Source organism: Ammospiza nelsoni, chromosome 6 (assembly GCF_027579445.1).
Source record: "Ammospiza nelsoni isolate bAmmNel1 chromosome 6, bAmmNel1.pri, whole genome shotgun sequence".
In the NCBI taxonomy this organism is placed as follows: Eukaryota; Metazoa; Chordata; class Aves; order Passeriformes; family Passerellidae; genus Ammospiza; species Ammospiza nelsoni.
The window spans coordinates 18,172,369-18,193,720 of NC_080638.1; the positions used below are offsets into that span (position 1 = coordinate 18,172,369).

At 43.2% G+C, this 21,352-nt stretch overlaps 1 protein-coding gene across 1 annotated transcript; it reads right to left on the reverse strand.

Moving 5' to 3' along the window:
• Positions 1 to 9,590: 9,590 nt before the first annotated feature.
• On the reverse strand, positions 9,591 to 20,707 carry MRPL23 (mitochondrial ribosomal protein L23). The gene is made up of 5 exons (XM_059474404.1): positions 20,646 to 20,707; positions 20,383 to 20,505; positions 19,667 to 19,749; positions 17,753 to 17,826; positions 9,591 to 9,959 (listed from the first exon to the last, which is right to left on the reverse strand). The coding sequence occupies exons 1-5, from the start codon at positions 20,669 to 20,671 to the stop codon at positions 9,795 to 9,797; spliced, it is 471 nt and encodes a 156-aa protein (XP_059330387.1). The 5' UTR covers positions 20,672 to 20,707; the 3' UTR covers positions 9,591 to 9,794.
• Between the last annotated feature and the right edge of the window lie 645 nt (positions 20,708 to 21,352).

Consider the following 21,352-nt stretch of genomic DNA (forward strand, 5'->3'; position numbering starts at 1 on the left):
TTAAAGGGTGCATTGCTTAGTCTGCCCTGTGATTCTGTCAAAGATACAAAATATTTGGTACTTACTTCTTTTTCTTTTTTTTCAAGAGGCCCCTGCTCATAAGTGAGTCTCAGTGTCTATTTAAAAGACAAAGTAATTTCTTGCATACTGTAATGGAGAGAAAACATACAAAAAAATGTGAACTTCAGAGTTCAAACCACAGAAAGAGAAATTAATCCCTTTAAGAAAATTCATAGGAAACCCTCCCATTATAAGTCAGTCTCACATTTTTGGAGTCCAGCTCAGATGGAGTAAAATCCCCATGTCTGCTAATATGAGAATAGGATGCACTTCAGCTATTCAGAGCTCTACAGACCTCCCCCAGCCTGGGCTTCTTTACCCACCCTGTGCCAGGGCCTGGGCAGCATGGACCTGCTTTTTGAGAGCCATCTCTCTGGTGTCTGGATCTTGGGGAGATGCAGGAAGAGAAGGGGCCCTGAAGGCACTCTATTTCTCAGTACTAGAGTGATCCACAACATACCCAGGGCCACAGCCAAATGCATTAGACCACAGCACTCCCAGATCCTACTCAAGAGTCTTCATAATTCCTCTTCTCAAGCCAAGAAAAACAGCAAGCAGAAAACAAATAACAGTGGGCAAGCAGGAGTATTTGTCCCTTACTACAATGGCCTTAAGCAATCAGAGAGGTAGGGCTGATGAACCTTTAATTACTTGTGCAATAATGACCTCTGTTTCCAGCATTCCTTGGCAGGCAGGAAGTGGCCGGAGCAGTCAGGGACCTGTTATGCTCTCTTCTCCACAGGCTTGAAATTGATATGAAGGCCTCTCACCCAGCTGGTCAAAAGTTTCAAGATATGCTCCACACAGAGGTTGTTTATAGCTATTAAAAGCAGTGAAAAGAAAATACAATAAAAATAAACCAGCTCTTTTACTGAGAAGTTAATGCTGAACAGCACAGCCCTACAGCTGAGGTGTTCAACTTTTTCCAGATAGCTAAAAGAGTGACTTTTTAAAAAAAGCAAGTTATGAAACCAGCTTTCGACCTCAGTACATCAATATTTTATGTAGTGTGTCATACTCCACCAAAGAAGAAAAGGAGGGGCCCTTTTCACTAAGGACACCTAGATCTTAGCCAGTAAGACAAGAGAGGTCCAGAGGAGAGTGATCACCACTATGACACAAAATGAAGGCAGAAAGATGTTATGGAATTGACCCAAGCTCAGCTGAACCCAGTTTGAGAGTTCACTCTCCCAATTCCCAGGCCACAGAAACAAGTTTCTTTTGGGGGCAGGGGCAAATCATGACGTTCACAACTGGCAGCTGAAGAATGCAGAAGGGGGCTCTACCTCCCTACAGGGTCTACCACATAACTGGATGTACTGTGGCTGAGACAGCTGCCAAGCCTGATGTCTTTCCCAAGCTCCATCTCGGCTGGGATTCTGCAACACAACAGAGGCTGATCCAAAGGTCAGAAAAAGAAACCCTGCAAGAGGCAGCTCACAGACTATTTCACTTCCGAAATAAGTAAGTCTCTTCCTATCCCCATCTTCATCTGCTGGAGTCAGCTTGTGCCTTGACGCATATGGCACCGACAATTTCCCAAAACTCTTGTTCTTTTAATATTACCATTAGCTCTCTGATATCTTGGTTATCCACAGAAACAGTCAGTGTGTCTGCATCCAGCATAGTTCTTGGCCCTGATGTTTTGTGGCAAAGAATTGCACAACACTAATCTAACCCACTGTTGAGTGAAAACATTTTATGTCAGTTTCTATCTTGTCTTCTTTTTTGCTTCTGACAGTCCCCATGCCCATATATCATAAAGGGACTTCTGCATAGTCCATCTATAATTATAATTTCTTCTCATTTCTCCCTCTTTTAGAATTTGTATTTTACAGGCTTTTCAATGTCTGTCTACATTGAGGGGGTCTTTCAGCTTCTTCACTCCCCCTCCTCTTGGAGACAAAGTGGCCAAAACAACATGATGTGTCCCAGTATTTAAGGGAATGTTTGCAACAGCTAAAGATGATCTCCTGGAATTGCTGAGCAGCTTTCCCATCAATTAAAACAGGGAACATGGAGATAAAAGGGGTCAACTCCTTCTGTTGATTGAAACCTCTGCTCTGGGACACATTAGAGCAAATAGAACTGACTTGGATCAGAAAACAGCTGCTCTGAACACAGGACTGAGGCTATAGGCAGACCCGTCAGTTCCTGTCCTCTTTCACCAGTCAAAAAGGATAAGAAAAATTCCAAATGGCAGAACACCATTTGGCTCTAAAGCCTGCTCCAGTGGAATTATCCATTGCTTTCATTAGCCATTCCCTTGCCCTGCCTCACACTGCAGAACTCTGCTGGCCACAAGCCACTGCTCTCAGTGCCCAGAACCTAGAAGAATGTACATGCAAAAAATATGTGATGTGCCCATCTGTTAATCTAAAGGCATTCACCCTGCTTGCTTGTGCAGCTTCCTTAGTTTCTTTCTAGTTGTTTCAGCACTGTAAGATATGAAGGATATCCAGCCAGACAAAGCAGCCTCATCCACTGAGATGTTAGCAAGCAAAAGCAACACAGATCTCCACTTTCCCTCCTCTGTTGGATCTCCAGTCAGGTCACAATCACTATTAAGCCCATCTGGAGAAACTGAAGCATTTAAAAATTCACTGAGTCATCAAAAGCAACAAAGAGCAGCAGCAGCAGGCTGCCACACAGCTCTGGAAAAGTCCCCTTCAAAACACTAAATCCCTGGAATGAAGGGCTGCCTTGCTTCATCCATGACATTATTTTAATGGCACGTTCATGAATTCATCCCAAACTTCATTCAGAAGAGTCAACAGGGAGGTGCTGGGAAAGAGGAGCATCATCTCCAGTTTGAAGATCTACCAGGACAGATCCCATGGGCAGAGTGGGAGCACCACAGTGTTAGAGCAACTCAGGGATTCAACATCAAGTCTTAGAGCATCTTAGGCCTGCTCAAACAGACCCTGTAGAGATTTGCCTGATCAGCCCTTAACAACAGGACCCATCTTTGAAGTCCAGGGCCCAGCTACATCTGCACAAGCAGTAGCAGCATCAGGCCCAACACACATTGGGCAAAGAAGCAAAAGAAACAGCCCACCTCTGTTTCAAAAGGCTTGAAAGTTCCTGCCCTTCTCTTCTTCTAGCCCCTTCCATAAAAACTTTGCATGCAGAGCAGTGTCTCTTGGGTCCCTCATTCTCTTCAGCAAAGTAAACAGACCTCCAGTGCAGTGACAAATGAACAACAAACAGAGGGAGAATGAGAAAAAAAAATCTTGCTGCCAACTCGAAGATTTTTTTCTTGGCATGTTTAATTTAAAAAAAAAAAAAATGTGCAAGCTATGCCCCAAGGGTGACCCGGCATAAAGCATTTTGGCAGCTCCAATGTCTGCCATTTCCCCTTCACATCACCACAGACACCCCATCTCTTCCTGTGCTCTTACCCCGATGCACACGCACACACACAGAGCCCTGAGAATCCTGGCACCCAGACGGCTTTTTCCTTTTCAAGCATGCCAAAACAAGCTCAGCTCCTAAATCCCTTTTAGAATTTGGGCTTGTGTGGAAATGTGTTTGCCTCCATCCTACGTTTATTTTCTTTTGTTTTCAGGTTTGTTAGCCCAAGGGCAAATGTTGTTCCTAGCACCAGTTTTGGGGTTGCGTTTTGTTTTGTGGCTGATTTTTTTTTTTTTTTGGTATTTATCTTTCAATCAAGTGTTCCTCCTTGCAAGGATAAACAGGATGTTTAGAGACTCTGGGTATGACGACCAGTCTTTGACAGCTGTTGTGAGACACCACACACTGGGTTCACCATGTGTGCAAGCACTGGCACAGCTCAATCTGCAGCAGGCTCTTTTCATGACCTAAGAAACCTTCAACAGCTCTGTGTTTTCAGTGCAGGCTCACAAGAAATGCACCACACAGACATGATCCAAAACAACTCCCTGGCTTCTCCCTCCATTTAGGAGGATAACACCTGCCCACATCACAGCCATTCCCTTTCAAGGCTGCTCATGTCACTTTTTTAGCTACACTAAACTATGCTCTGCCTCTGAGAAATTTTTCTTTTCCAGGTGCATACAGACAGGCAAGAGTCAAAATACTTCTAAATCACAAATCAACACAGGGAGTTTCCCTGGCCTTTTTTTTTTTTTTGGAATGGAAGTTTTCCAAGCCTTGAATCACTGACATTGGTCTGACTCCTAAAACAAGAACTGGAAAATGAAACACGGATAGCACTAAGGGCCAGACCCCAAGCAAGACCTACCTGTCTAAAACTGTGTGTGACCTCTCCAACATCCCAGTCACCACAGAAGAAAATGCACTGCCTAATTCTCCACAGCACAAATTCTCCAAAATCTTAATCACTTTTTATTTGCACCATATTCTAATAGTGGAAGGCAGGAAAGGTTAAGAGACTGATAATTAGTCCTGTTTTGTAATTAAAAACAATGAGTTTTGGACCAGGCCCTAATTACTATGTTCTCAAGCCACAGAATAAGTGACTGTGATATATTTCCCAAATTCAGAAAGCTGGGTGTGTCTGCAACAGCAGCACACACTTTGATAAGCCATGCTATACACAAAGAGCTAAATGCTGTCTAAACAGTCATAAATCACTTCAGAAGAAATGGCTCAACCACTATGTCATCTTATCTAGTCTAAAACCTTTTGCATTTAAAGAAAATAATATTTACAGAAATTACTTCCTTTCTCTACAAACACATGATTCCTGAGCAGCAATGCTCAGTTTTCCCTATTACCACCACTCTGCGTAATTCACAGGACAAATGACAACATGTTGGTGACTTTCATGCTGTTTGGGCCCAGCTTATTCAAGGAAAATTACTTGGTCCTGCAATGCTCATCAAGTTCAAACCTTGAAATCTATTCCAGGTAACATTCAACCACAAGCTTCTGGCCTATGCACAGAAAGTACAGCATGAAATTTTCTGGTGTGTGTCATTCAGGAGGTCGAAAGGGATTATCACAATGTTCCTTTTAAGCCGTGGTACCTATGAGCCTTGGCATATAAGCCACGCTGGAAAGCCATTCTCAGACAACTGCTTTAAATTGGACTCTGAGCAGTCCTTGAACTCTACTTCAGCAGAAAGCAGCTTTGTCAAGATAATGGTTTTACAAGCTTTCAGTCATCCCAGGAAAAATAGTGTTTGCTTTGTGTCCCCTGCCCTGTTGCACACACTGAGCAGACATCCTCTCTCCAGCCCTCACCGCTCTCTGCAAACCATTCCACAAACACAACAGAGCTGAAGAAGCAATAAAGCAATAGCCTGTCCTACAGCCTGAAAATTCAAACAAGTAAAACAGTTCTCCTGAAATAAAAACCTCAGCTTTGATGTCATTGGGATAACCTGGAAGGAGCAGGAATTCCCCAGCCATGAAGGTATTTTCCACAGCAAATCCACCTTGGATAAAGTAAGCCAAATTTTCCCACTTCTTCATTCACTCAGCACTGCTAATGGCAATGGGTCAAGAGTAGATCAAATCATTGAATACATTTTTTTGTCACCCAATGCATAATTTGGGGCTCGCAGTTGGGCTGCCAGCTAATTTGGGAGCTGAGTGATGCATTGACACACCTGAGGGATGGGATGCCATTCAGAGGGATCTGAACAAGATCAAGAAGTGGGAATCTTGTGAGATTCAGCAAGGCCAGGTGCAAGGTCCTACTCCTGAATTGGGGCATGAAGAGATTAGAGGGATGGAACATCTCTCCCGTGAGTAAAGGCTGAGTGAGTTGGGGTTGTTCAGCCTGGAGTGGACTCTGTGGAAACCTCACTGCAGTCTTTCAGTACTGAAAGGGGGCCCATAAGAAAGATGGGGATAGATTTTTTAGCAGGGTCTGTTGCAATAGGACCAGGAACAATGGTTTGAAACTAAAAGAGGGTCAGTGCAGATTAGATATAAGGAAGAAGATTTTTACCATGTGGATGGTGTAATACTGGAACAGGTTTCCCAGAGGAAACTAGTGGTAGATGCCCCATTCCTAGAAACATTTAAGGACATGTTGGACTGCACTCTGAACAACCTGATCTAGTTGAAGACATCCCTGCTCATTGCAAGATTGATGGACTAGATGGTTTTTAAAGGTCCCTTCCAATCCAAACCATTCTATGATTCTACAGTCTGGGTAACAGAGAAGATAAAGCCACCACAGCTTTCTGTCTAACCACTTACAGCTGTGCTGAACCTTTTGCGGTCACACAGCAAGGCACAGGTGGTAACAAATGGTTACAAGACTCAGTAACTTTGTTATCTGCAGGAACCTATCCCTAGTGCCGACCAGAACACCACCTACAATACAAAACTAATTACTAATTTCTAAGGTGTAATGTTATGGGAGTCACTTAGATAGTACTGTCTCTACAATTTGTTTCAGAAAAACCAGAAGCAATTGCATGCTCCCTCTGAAGTGTCCTGGTACTGCCGGGGTAGCTGGATGGTACTGCTGGGATAGCACCCACTCAGCATAGCCAGATGCCTTTCTCCACCAGACCAGCCAGCACAGCCAACTGCACATCCGTCGGCTGTTCCAGCCCTTTACTCTCTTTGGGGGGTTGCACACGTTCAGAGAGGAAAGAAACTGCGTTCAGCATCTCCCTTGCACGTCAGAGAGAGCAGCAGCTGCAGAGCTGTCCACGCCAAGGGCAGGACCTGGCTTCTCCTGCACCACAGTGAACATCAGTCTCTTCAACCAAGTCATTACTGTGGCCCTCAGAGAAGTTGTTCATGTGTATATGCACATCCTTGGCCCACAGGTATGGCCACTGACATAGCCAAGGGCAGCTCAACACCTCTGACAGCAGGGCTAGATGTGACTTCAGGAGCTGCTCACTCTTTACATCACACAAAACAAACATCAGGATGTGCTGGAAGGAGCACAACACATTGAACAAAACTCAGAAAAAACTCAAGAGACCCTATCCTAGTTTCAGCATTGGTTTGCTGTACTTCTCTCTGGTACACCTGATACAATCTGTATTTTTGTATTAAAGTATCCTCTCTGTTATCTTTTAGCCCACCTGTACAACTTGGGGGATGGGATTTGTGAAGCACTGAAGCACCAGATCATATCTACCACTACCACTTCCTCAGAAACACTGCTCAACTGGGAAAGACTCAAGAGCTTTTTAATCTCACTTCCATAGCAATAGGGAGCATTACAGCAAAATAATGTTGGCTCTTTTTTTTAATCTTACCTTAGTTTCATAGGAATACTGTTTTAGAAGTAGCTGGTAACATTGAGGAATGAGTCCCTGCCCAGTAACAGTGGCTTGGAACTTGGTGATCTTTTAGGCCCCTTCCAAGTCAAACCCTTCTATAGGATTACATCATTTCTGTCTTATGCAGCTTGAGTATCTGCCAGAATTTGGTTACAGCAGCTTCATACAGATATGGGTGTATTTGCATCTCTTCCCTTTCGTGCTACTCTAAACAGAAACCTGCCTTGAACATGAGCTAGAAATTAATTGCCCATGGAGAAATCACAGAGTAGCAAAGCATGGTAGACCTGCACAGGGGCTTTAGATACTTACAGAGCCTAGAGCACATTTGGGACTGCAAATAAATTTCACTCACCTTGGGTCCTCAACACCAGTACAGAAGCTGGCAACTCCAACACCTCCTGACCGTTAATAGGGAAGGCAGAGGATGATGGTTAAATCTATCTTTGCTGTTACACCCAGTGCAGCCTCATTGATCCAGAACTAATATACCTGACTGTCTGCTTGCTCAAAGCTGACCAACCACTTAGGAAGACATATGGCAGCACCAGATGAGCCCTTTCTATCTTCACTATGGTGAAAAAGATCAAGTTACTCACATTGGAAATAACCACAAAGGACAGTGAAGAACAAATAGCAAATTCCATAATATTATATTGAAGGAACATAGCCCAAGTTGCAATGTAGGTCATCACCGTACTGATCTGTGAGTTTGAGAAACAGCTCCTTTAAAAAATGTATTAAAGGAGGAGGGAGGAGGAGACTGTGTACAGCAGAGACATCCTTGCACCCAGACAAATTCAGTCACCCTACTTTAAATCTGCAGGCCAGCTCCTGATTTAACCTGGAGTTTCATCTGTCACTACAAAACTCTGGAAATGTTGCCTTTGCAGATAGGCCAAACACGTGAACTGTTTTCAGTGAAGTCAGTATTTTTCCATATCTGCTATTGTAACTCTGCTGGCAGGCTGGGAGTAGCAAATCCTCCCTTATCTCCCTTCTCTCTAAGAGCATCTCTCTGTTTAAGTACCAGCTAACTTAGATCATACATGATCCCCCTTGGAAAGTGGACAGAGAGGGGGGTGTAAGCAGCAAACCACAGAAGGAGGTGGACTGTCATGCACAAGGAAAGTAGCAGGGATAAAGAGGTGACTAATGAACAGAAGGGGGTGTGTAAAATCCTGCTTGGATTGACTCTCTGGAGAACAGCTGTTTCCTTGTAAACATCTTGCTAGCTGTCCAAACAAGAAGTTGAGACACAGAACAATAAAGGAGAGCACCCGGGTAGAAGCATTGAAGGCATGGGCTCACTCACTGCCCTGCCAATTGCTCCAAGTGGCAGAATTCAAAAGCCAGGGGAACATCAGCTATACATTTAACCCTGCACATGCTGTGTTGCAGCAAACAGCCTGCAGAGATACCCTTCTCCATCTGTGAATTCCTTCCTAGCCCTCCTTTTCCCCCACTATTTCTGACACAACAGCAGAGCACATTACTTGACAAAGAAAAAGAGGAAATATCCTCATCAGAGCGAGGAGAAACAGCCACAGAGCCAAGAAATGAAAACACTGAACGTGGCAGCCCAGAAGGCCGAGAAAAGTTCTACCACTATGCTGGCATCAGTAACTTGGAAGCAGAGGGAGTTACACCAGAGAAAGTAAAAGGAGTCTTTTTATTAGTCCTCAGCACAACACAGGCTACACTGGCAGAAGCATTTCCATGCCAATACAACTGTGTCCACACAGGACACTTGCCAGTACTGCAAGGTAGCTGTGGAGTGGGGAAGGAAACCAGCACAACTATGCCAGTAAACATTCCTAAGGCAGGCTGGTCACAGAGAACAGCTACCTGCACTGCACAACAGCAAGTAGAGACATGCACCACATTGGTCTGCTTCTTGATGTTTAAGGGGATCAAACACACATGTGCACAGTCACAAACCTGCCCTATAAACCCTGTCCCCAAAATGCCACACAAGTGTTACAAGAGTACATTAAGATCACATGCATTTCTCTAGGAAAGGAGGGGTCACTGCAAGGAAGGCAGTAAGATAGTGGGACCCACTAAGTGACAATTAAGGGAACCCTACACCCTGAGCCTATAGTCCAGTTTTCTACACTTCCATGTCCATTTCTGACTAACCTATGTTGACTTTTAGACATTCTAGTCAATAGAAACTGAGTGTATCCTAGGAAATTAAACAGCCTATTTCTACTCAAAACAACCTGCAGCAGCACGAAAAAGGTAAGCACAATGATACTCTCATAGTCAGAAATGACAACAAGGAATTCCACATTCTAGAAATAGTCCACAAGTTCACACAAAAGACCTGGTGCAGTCAGATTTATTTTACCTTTTTATTTCTTCAGGGACATTTTGTTGTAGTCATGTACAAACAGCCAGAAAAAAAGACACGCTAGCAAGGGCTGCTCAAGAATAAACATTCAGTCATTACAAGAAGGGAAGAGAAGAGTGCAAGTTGTGCTAATCAAAATCCCTCTGAGCCTAAAGGAAGGCAGCTGGCTTGTTACATCAAAGTCCAAACCAATCAGGGACTCCACCTCGTCTGGGGTCACCCTCCTCCTTCTGCTTCTCTTTCTCCATATATTTATCCCTGAAGTCATCGAAAGAGCGAGTTTCTGTGTCTTGTTCTTTCTCTGGAAATAGGTTGGGAAACTGAAAGGTTTGTCCTTGGCCCTAAAGAGAAAACAAATGGTCAGAGAAACATTCCAGCCTTCCTGCAGTAGCTATGATCTTAGGGTGAAACACCACCCTGAATTTTCAGCTAGTGCAGAATTGTACCTTGTGACCTCCCAAAATCTCTTTCCACCCACGTCCCCAAGGTATATGTACGTCCCTTCTCCTCAAAAGCTAACCTCTCCTCCTGTGTGCTACTTAAGATACTGACATCTTGGGTTTTTTTAACAGATGAATGATCAGGAGGTGGACATCTCTTCAAAGACTTTGAATCAACTCAGACATGTTGTGTGAGTCACACAACAGTAAAAGCAAGATGAGCAAAACAAGTGATTTTGTTAAAGTACCACCACCAGGGAAATACACAGTGGAGCAGGCATTCATTATGTTAACACTCAGGATATGAGTAGTGGTTGTAGCTGTTTAGATCTCAGCTAAGGATAACAGAGAGCACTCCTAGCAGCTGTTACTGGAGGGTGTAATGTGGGAATAAGGAATAACAGATATCAGAGGTCTCTTATCAACAGACATAAAGACTATGGTGTAAAACAATTACAGTGGGAACAATCTGTCTAATATATCACTAATGAGATTAAAGTGATTACATCTGCATCAGTCATTCTGCCTAACAGACAAGTCATCTTAGTGAAACATCATCATCAGATCTATGTCTCCCACTTGGAAAATAAACAGTTGCTTGGTCTCTGGTTTTTATCTAACAGCAGGAAACCATTTTTCTGTGGAAATGTACTATCCCATTAACATTACCTACTTATTTTTAGTGGTGTTTGCTCTAAGCACAACTTCATTAAACTCAACAATATCAGCCCTTCCATTCTGTATAGGACTTTGCATAATAAAACTTTTAACTGGCCACCCATAACCCTAAAAGTACTCTCCAAAACACTTAGAAACATTACAATACATTAACTTCTTTGGCAGCATTCTGCATACAGAAATCTCAAGAAAAGCATTTAACTGCTTCAGATGAAAACAGGTGGGTTTGGCTTTTTTTCAGATCAGCCAGTCTTTAAATTTATGCAGTAAATACATCCAAACAAGAGGCTCAGTTATGAAATGGTTCCACAAAGGACATGAAAGGAGCACTCCCCAGCATACCTACTCTTCATTCTGGGATCAGAAATATGACATAAATAAATCCAACAGAACGATCACCACGTCCCTGACCCAGCTGAATGTCTGCTATGTTTTATTTAATCATATACACTCGACTTAGCAAATAACAGGTGTGAAAAAATCTAAACCTCGTATGCTTTGGAGAGAAAAAAGCATGTGTTATCCCAGATGAGATTACCCAGACTGGAATCTACAAAATACCAACTATACCCAGCAATGCTCCGGTTGTTTTTGTAGTGCATACTTCTTGGGGGTTTCCTAAGAGCCTGACCATACTACAAAAACAACAAGGGAGCTGCTGCGTACATTGCTTTTTCCTTGATTTTAGCCTGGATAAGCTCAACTGGAACATATCAAGGTTTTCCTTTCCACTGCTGTACACTCTTGGGGTTTCAGTTCTTTTGTACCTTTAAATTACCAACAAGTATCCTCATAAAAGCTGTCCTTTGACAGCTAAAGCACAGTCCCATTTCATGGCACAGAAACTGGCCTTACCAGGGTCCTTGAGCAAGCCCAAAGCTGCAGCCTACTGAACTTCTTCCTGTACTAGGATCAGCAACAAGCACCCTTGCAGCCAAGCACTGCCCAGGATTTTAGCACACTGAAACATTTGGAAAGGAATTTGCTAATATTACAAAAAATTGCTGTGTTTTTACTGTGCTGTGGGCAGGTCACTCAGCCCTGCAGGACCTACAGAACAGACAGGGCCCATACTACAGACCTGTCTGCCCTGGAGGGGAAGCCATTTTAGTTAAACAAGTCAGAAAACAACTCAGGCTGACATGGTAGGCACACCACCTCCACTGAAAATCTGAGAACTATTTATACTGGTAACAGTGTAGAAAGGGACTGTTCTTGTTATGCAGCTCTTTCCTTCTGGTATGCTTCCAGGACCAATGCATTTCCCTTATTGGAGAATGAAGGAAAGCTGTCCCTAAAGCATACTAACAACATCACCGTAATTCGCTAAGCATTGCAAAACTGTTATTATTTTAAAAAGAGGAAAGAAAGCAAAAAAGATACACACAGAGGCTGTAGCAAAACCAGACAAACCTTTAAGCTGTTTATCAAAGTGCTCACAGTTCCCATTTCAAGGCCGGTGGAAGTCAAATATTGAGCTGAAAATGTCAATCTGTATCTGGAGTCTTTTAATAAATCAAAATCAGCACAGACTAGTTGGCTCTTTCCAGCTCTTGTTTTGTGAAGAAATTCTGATTTTGGCTGGCAGCCAAACACGATTTGAAACAGCCAAGACATTACACCCTGAGAACTGAAGGTTGATAAATCTTAAGTAACAATACTCTGCAGTAATACTGCACTGTAAGGCTCTGGAGTGATGAAAGCTGTATGAAAAATAGCTGTTGTGCATGCTCAGTAGCTAGTTTTCAGAAGAAGCCTGTATCTTGGGTATTTCAAAATTTAAAAAATACCAAAAGGCATCAACTTACATAAAGGATTGTGAGTCTGTCCAGGCATATTTACACTCAATGCATCTTCCACATAATGCCAGAGGCTACTGAGGTTCAAGCTCATATGCCACCTCCTTAAAAAAAAGCCTACCAAAGGGACAGAGGGATTGTCACTCCTTTATACAGTGTTGCTTTTCCTTAAACAACTTCTTTGCAAAAGCTTTTCCTTCTATACAGCAACCATCTGACAACCATATGATAAATGCACCCTCAATGAAATCCTCGCTGGAATAAAGCAAGCAATTGTTACCAACCAGTTCATCAGGGTTTATCTGGTTTACAAATTGCTAGAACATGGAGTGCTGGCATTTCCAACCGGAAAGGAAGATTCTGCCTTACTTGAAAATCTTGCATTTGTCCATGGTTTTACCTTTTGCAAGCTATTTATCCCTTTAATTGCTGAATTACTGAAATTATCATAAGCTGAAGTAACCTTTAAAAAGGCTAGAACTTGCTTCTGCTTTAGAACTTCAGCCAGCATAATTACCTTAGCTAGAAGCACAGAGAAAAGGGGAGAAGATAACACTACCTTTCTACTCAACACAGCTGTGCTAAAAGAAAATCCTGTGAAAAAACCAGACATTGGAAAAAAAGTAATTTTGCATGGAACTGAGTGGTGCACTGACAGCAAAAGATCTTTTTCACCAATGTGAAGTGATCCCCTGATACTCTGGAATTTGTCAGGGTAAGCTCTATTACCATGTGTTCACCTCACTCTCAAGTGAAGCCTTACAATACTATTAAAAAAAGGAACAAAAAGCCCCAAACAAAGCAAGTCAGAGGTGGCATTGAACACATAAAAAATTAAAGGCAACATGATGATTTTATACATTGTTGTTCTCAGTTTGGGGTTTTCCCAGAGACCTTCCCTTTTCTTACAGATTCTGAGGCCGTGCACAAGTGAAATGGATGGTCTCACAAGTGAGAGTGTTCAGATAACAGAAATGGGACCCATTAAACTGCTACTCCTCTAATCCTCAATTCAGCATTACCCAAAAATAAAAGTGAATTATATACAAAGCCTTATGAGGATTCATTTGCTAAATGCTAGTAACATACTTCATGAAAAAAGTGACCTAAGCATCAAACATGTATTTTCCCTTTAGATTTCAAGCCTTTATCCTAAGAAAGTGTGAAAACACACCTTGTTCTTGGAGTCTGTCTAAGGAGTTATCACAGCAGTGGTACATATTGCCTCCATTCATTTTAATGAGAGGTTAAGTGACCATAATTAAGCCTATGAAGTCAAGTGCTGGCCTTTCCACTGCCGAGCCTCACGTCAGAAAACTGCTGGAAGGATTACCCAGCACAAATTGACTTATACTTCTCTGACCTTTGAGTCCCCTGAAAAGTTTAGAAATGGAAGATCAGCACAGATATTACTGTGCAGCAATGATGCAGCAAACACTGATCATGTAAACAACTGTGAGATCTTCTGGTTATTTGGATAATTGAAGCACTTACTACTGTCCTTCAGAATTAACAGAAAAGTGATGTTTATTGTATCATTAACTACAAAAATGTTGGACTCCCAAAAGCATGGGACGCAGTCCAGCAGTAGCAGCAAATGCAGTTAAGTTTAATAATCCAGGGCATTTGAACAATTCTCCTACTACTGCAGTGGTAACATCTGATGCTAAAATGTATGGCAAAACAGCACAGAAAGCAACTTCCAAAATCCACTCAGGAGCAACACTGCATATGATCATCCAAGTTTCCTCTGAATTCAAAAGAAAACTGCTGTCACATCTGATGTGCAAATAGGCTAACTACTGCGAGTGTACAGGATACTCTAAACGGGGGTTGAGGAGAAAGTATTTGCAAAAACGTTCCCACCAGTGCCATCATTCAAGCAGCTAAATAGGTGTTAGTCCTAACGCTGACAAGGTCAGCCTCCTTTTTACAGCCATCTCCACTCCATTTCTCAAAACAGGTTTAATTAAAAATAGGTCTGGATTCCAGAGGCTTGTCTACAGTTGTGCTCCCACGGGTACTAACACCTGTTAAGCTAAACCAGTGAGAACACTAAAGGAGGAAAAGGAGGGGATGTTGTTGTTTTTTTTTAATTTCCCTGATGTTAAGGCAACTGCAAAGTTTCCCACTGGCTTTCTTTTCTTCTATTTTTTTTTTTCATTTTCATTATAATAATTATAGCTATATTGGAGTAAGTAGAAAGGCTGCCGTATTACACATATTTTATCTAGTTTGCAAAGATATAAAACTTGGGTTTAATTTAAAGAATAGAACAGTGTAGAAAAGTAGCATTTGATAACACAGGGCCATAAGTCTCTAACTTAAACCTTTCTCACCACATTCCAAAAGGGGAAAAAAGGCAAGCAGGCTCTGGAATGGCAAGATATTGTTGATCCACAGCCTTCTATGATTTGAGGTATTTTTTTAGTGTGAAAATATTATGTTTGGACAGATCACTTATTTGTCCAGTTACCGCCTGAGAATAAAGTAAACAGCTCTGAATCTCCAAGAAATAGTATTTGGAAAAGAAAGGACAACAATGCTTACATGTGGAACAGCTGGGGCACTAGTCTGACACCTAAGGGCATGTTGACTATGACTTCATACACCTTCCACCTTTGAGACACTTGCAGTAAGTCAAAGGATGTGTGTGTTGCACTGGGACACATAAGGTGATGGTTTATGAAGCAGAGAAACATAACTGCTCATCAGAATGAACTCAATTTCATTCAGGTAAACTGCACCACAGCTGCAAAGTCACACTGGAAAGAGCAACACTTCCACCTAGTGGGCAACAGAAAGATCAACCCAAGAGCTTCCAAAAACACTTTTGTATTTTTCCAGTCATAAGCAGTTTTAACTTGAAACTGGATTAATGAGAGAAAACACAGCTGGTAAAAATGGTGGGAAAGCCCAGCTACTCTGAGTCATGGCAGATGCAAACTAATTCTCATGAAAATAAGGATTTTACAGTGGTTACCAAAGACATTCCTAAATTAGGCAGATAGTAACAATGAACTGCATGGGGCCTGTAATGGCCTGATCACACCCTGAATGAGACGAAGGCAAACCCTTTAGATTCAGAAATGACACTGGGTTTCTGGCTTCACCCACTGTTTCAAGCTGGTGTGAACACAGAGCTGGGATCTCATTGTCTGAGACATCAGAGCTAGTGATGAAAAGCAACAAACAAAAGTAAAAAGAGAAAGGGGGAGGAAAAAAGAAACCTAAATGTTAATAAAATTAACAGACCACAACAACAATAGGAAATAAAACAGACCAAAGAGACCAGGAATGAGGTGAGGAAAAAACACAGACATCAAGCTTCACAGGCAAGAGTTTAGTGAACGGTCAGGATGCCCTCCCTTGACATGAAAAACACCACCAAAAAGTGTCCCCTGACCCTGTTCATGGAAGAGATGGAAAACATGGCATTCCTTAAGAATTTATTATGGTGACTACAGTGTAAGGCAATAAGGGACTCTTGCTGTCCCATGTACTATGAGAGCCCAGCCACAGTGCAACAGGGCTCTGTGCATTGCCCAGAAGACAAAATGGGAGGCTGGAGAACAACCAAATTACTCCTGTGCACCTGCCTCCAATACCAAGCTAGTTTAGGTAAATCTCCACACCTGGGCTGACCAATCCTTAAGGTTATGGCAATTATTCTACGTTGAGAGGCTGAATGTGAAATAAACACACAAAGGCACTGCCTTAAACCTCTTAGTCCAACAGAGCAGCAGCAGCATTCTGCTTCCCACTCCTTCCCCCTGAGTATCCATGGGTTGCACACTACCTCCTTCTCACCTCAGCAGACACAGGACACAAGACTGCATTACAGTGAAACAGAATTTGAACTACAGTTCACTAGAAAGCCCTGTCTGCCTCAGGGAAACAAGTTTCTAAAAGCAAGGAAGTCACTAGCAGGAGGCTGTGGCAATGGAAAGTGCCTGCAACTACCTTCTAAAACGAACAACACTCAGGGAAAGCAACTTGTGAGATACAACATCATCAATTCAAGCATTCACTTCCTTATCATGCAGTTCTGCTCTCAAAACAAAAACCTAGCACAATCCAGGAGGGAGAATCTGCTCACCAAAGCAAACTATTCCTTGAAAAAAGGAATGTGTGTTTTAGCCATAGTGATGTAAAATCCTCAGAGATGAGGATTCCTTTAACTTCAGCAAAGTAAAGCAAAGTAACTCCTCATCTAAATATAACTGTTACTTTTTAGTAACATTGCACTTTACACTATTCTCCTAAATTAGGTAAGGGCTGTCTAAAAGAACACTCATCCTCACTTTTCCTTCTATTCCCCTTCCCAGAAGGGGCTTAGAAAAAAACTTATAAGCATATTTAAACGTTGAAATATTAAAAACCAGATTTCCCATTGTTTGTGCCTCTTGAGTGTGACCCCAAGTCCATATGAAATCTTAGCCAGTCTTTAGGGTCGGAGAGTGCTCCTCCAACACTGAATCCTTGTTCCAAGACAGAGTTAATTTAACAGTGACATTATGTTGCCAAGTGCAATTTTAAGCTTCTGGTTTCACAACCATAAATACCATCCCTTTAATGTCATTTTGGTATGTGAAGAGGTTTTCTGTCACTGGTTGCACTGCTTTTTTGCATAAAGACAGGTAAGCCTGACAGAAGGTTAAACTATAAATTAGTCCTGTTATGAAAGAAATTTACAAGAACATGAAGCTCCTTTTCCACTGGGCAACCAATGTATGTTTCAGAGTCCGGTTCAGCCACAAAGCAAGCTTGTTTAGACATGACTAAAGGCTCTCCAAGGAATAAGCCTTAGTCTTCTCTGAAATTCAAAGACCTTTAATAAGAAGTTCCCTACCCTCACAATATATTCTTTCACTTACTGGACATTTCAGCAATCAACCACACAAGTTGTGAACCTTCCAGCACACAGAGTACAGGGTCAGCATGAAACTCTCTGGCAAAGCAGAACCCTATGACATCAGTCCACAACCTACAGACAGACCTCAAACCAACACGGGACTTATTTTGTTTGAATTTGATCTTTAGAGCAAGTCATTTAAATCTTTTTACATTCTGGAATGTGTTAAAAGAAACTTTCACTGTTAGAGGATTGGCAGAAATATTCAGCCAACCAGGACAACTCCCTGGCCATTACTTTCAGCTGGCTGGTTAACAGTGCCCTCCTCTTTCCTCACAAGTGTCCAAGTTAACTCAACTCACCAGCTGTACATAGGCGACCTTGTAATCTGGCTTCTTCACTCTCTGATTCCTGTGATTCCTCTTGTTGTTTGCACCTGCAGGAATGAAGAGAACCCCACCTTTTACTTCCCAGGACTTCTGAACTCTCCAAAGCAAGGCCAAGCTGAAGGAGGGACTTAGCTATCTCTGATTTATTGTTATGAGGAAAACTCTTCCTTCACTAGGAGCACAGTCTCACAATTATTAAAGGGTACTGGAACTGGTGGACACTGCTCTCCTCATTTACAGGCAGGGAAAGAAGGCAACACCAGCCTGCTGCCACTGTGCCTTCACACACAAAGTCTGCAAAGAAGCAAGGAGAAAAGTCTCCCAAGGAGGGGCCAGGGGTGATAAACTGCTCTCCCAACATCCACAGCTTCAGCAAGACAAGGAGAAAATTACCACTAAGTAGCTTTAAGCTTGACAATTTTTTGTATTCAGCTGATGAGCTGGATCTATTGTTTATACACCAGGATATTATATTCCACATCCAAACAAACTAAAGCACCTCAACCTCCTCCAACCATGCTGGACAACTCACCCCTTCATGTTAAGCAGACATGAAAGCTCTCAGATTATTAGGAGTTCTAACCCTTTTTAATCCCTGACTATATACCACCACCTAAAATTAGCAGAGGGGGGCAATATGGTTATAAGGACAAGCATGGCTATTTTTCAGTGCTGTTTGGAACTACATGTGTTTGGTATTTATGACTTAATTCAATTCTGGTTTTCACACAAGCATATTACAGATTATACTTCCAGGGTTTTTCCTTCCTTTGTAAATTAAGAGTTTTACAACCTTATTTTGAAGCTTTTTCTTTTATCCTCCATTTTTCACTACTAAAGGTCTTTTTTTCCTATTCCTTTTAAAATCATCCTTTATCTTACCATCATAAACAGACAATTCCTTTCATAGAGTCACTACATGAAAAATGAAAAACCCAGACCTCAAAGATGTCCTAACCAATAAGTCACTCTCCACCCAATAATTACACTGCCTGGTAATCAAAAATGTAAACAAACATAAAAAAAAAAAGAAAAATATTTTTGACTGCATCCAAAATGCAGTCAGAGAAGCTCTGGGGAAGGAAGCATTCATATGTAAAGGTGACATTATCTAAATTGATCTTATTTCAATTGGAGATGAGTCCCTCTGCCTCCAAGTCAGAATTCAGCATAGGAATGTTTTTTCTTTTTCTCTTGGGCTGTTTTTTTTTTTTTGGGGGGGGGGCTTTTGATGGACATTTGGGTGTTTTTTGTTGTTGTTGCTGTTTCTAGGTGTTGGACAGGAGAGAAATACCACAAGTGGCAACATTCCAGTCTGTAGCAGAAATTTGGTAACAACAGGTGATAAAAACATTTAAGATGTTTTTCTGACATTATCTACTGGTTTGAGAGAGCATTTTTCTTTGCTCTACAAACTTTGCCTTTTGTTAGACCATAGTACCTCCTGTGTGTGCATGCAAGCTAATCTCAGCTCATTTTTAAAATGAAGGCTACAGCTGAATTTAAGTTTAATTACTACTTGCATTAAAACACATGAAGCAGTTCCTTCTGAAGGGAGACACCCACTGGTCTTCAAGGAGAAACAGTAGTAACTACAAAAGCACAAGCTACATAACTGTCAGGATGATCAGCCTTTTTAAATTCAGATTTTTCTTTTTAGAGTGAAACTTACATCATCATTTAATCACAGCATTCAAATATGAAGTGATGCATGTTTATTTGAAGGGATGAATAAGCAAGTATGCTACAAGACATCACCAGCTAAGCACCTGGAACCACTGCAACCAAAGTCTGCTGAAATCTAACAGATCTTTTGAAAGGTAAAAGTCTACTCTGGCTGCATAGGGATGCTGTATTCATCCCTCTGCATTACTCAACTGCACTTACCATACTGTATCCTGGTCCTCACAGCAGCTACTGGCACATTGTATATTCTTTCAAGGTAATTCCTGATATCCAATTTTGTCATTCTAGGCAATGAAAAAACATTTTGGGGAAAGAAAGTAAAAAAAGTGTAAATATTGAAACAAAATAAACTAGAGACTGGTTGATACTGAGGAATAAATATTTCTTCTTGCTTTAACCAAGACAGATTTATGACATGAAAGTGTAAACTCAACCTAGACCACACACTGCTACAGCGATTTATGATCCATAAACTGTAACAACTGTCAAATATTTATCCTCTGTAGCCTCAACATTCAAACTGCCAGGTTTTCTGTGTTCGTATTCTGTGTTCAGCAGGCTTGCCCAACCTGAGACACCTTTCTTTATTCTGAGTAGGAGCTGCTGATCTTACCAGAACCTGCCACAGTCTTATGGGCTCTAATGCGTGCCAGCAAACTGGTCGGGCTGAGAGTCCTGACAAATAACTGCATACCACCTTGCTTACCCTGGATCGAATTCTAGGCACTTCCTTCTTCCCAAGCCCGTCCCTGGGAAGGCTGAGCCTCACTCACACTGGGGGAGAGGAGCCACGCAAAGCTCCTCATTAAATCAGTGCCCTCTGCAGGGTCTGCCCGCTGCAGGAGCCCCTTCCCTCCCTGCCGCGGCACTCGGCCCCCAGCGCTGAGCCCTCAGGCAGCAGCCGTGCCCGCACTCACTCCATGGAGACGCGGAACTGCACGGTGTCCTCGGGCTGCGGCACGCCGGGCCGCACCGCCAGCATGAAGAAGTTGGGACGGAAGATCCGCAGCTGCGGGCCGCCCCTCTGGAACAGCGGGTACCTGCGGGAACACGCCGCCGCTCACTAACCGGCCTGCCCCCCACACCGTGCCCCGAATGAGCCCCTCCCGGCCCTCATCCCGCCCCACCGCCGCCCGTCCCGTCCCGTCCCGTCCCGTCCCGTCCGCCCCGCTCGGCTCACACGGCCCTCCTGGCGCCCGCCGCCATGGCCGAGCCCCGCACTAGCAGCCGCGCCAGAGCGGCTCCGGCGGGGCGGCGGCGCCCCCTGGTGGCGCGGAGGAGCGCGGCAGGGCCTCGGCCGGGCCGGGGCCGCGGGGCCCTGTGGAGGGGCCGCTGTGCCCGGCCCGGCCCGGCCCTGCGCAGCCCGGAAGATGAGGAGGGGTCTGAGGCATCTCTCTTAAGAGGAGAGACTGCGGGAGCTGGGGCTGTTTAGTCTGGAGAAGAGAAGACTCGGAGAGGATCTCGTTATCGCGTACAAATATCTCAAAGGCGGGTGCCTGGAGCACGGTGCCAGACTTTTCAGGGCTGCCCAGCGATAGCTCAAGGAGCAATGGCCGTAACTGAAACACGAGAAGTGCCACCTCAACGCGAGGAGGAATATCTTCACACTGAGAGTGGCAGAGCCCTGGAGCAGCTGGCCAGGGGAGAATGTAGGATCTCACTGCCTGGAGATACTGAAGCCCACCTGGACACATCCCTGTGCCACCTGCTCTGGGTGACACTGCCATAGCAGGGGGGTTGGACTCAACAATCTCCAGAGGTCCCTTCCAACCCCAACAGTTCTGTGATAATGTGAAAATCTTGTCTCTCTGTGACTCTGCAGTGCTGTCTGCCTTTGCTGGGGTCCTGTCCTGGTTCTCCTCCTGTCCTCCACGCTGGTGAGACCCC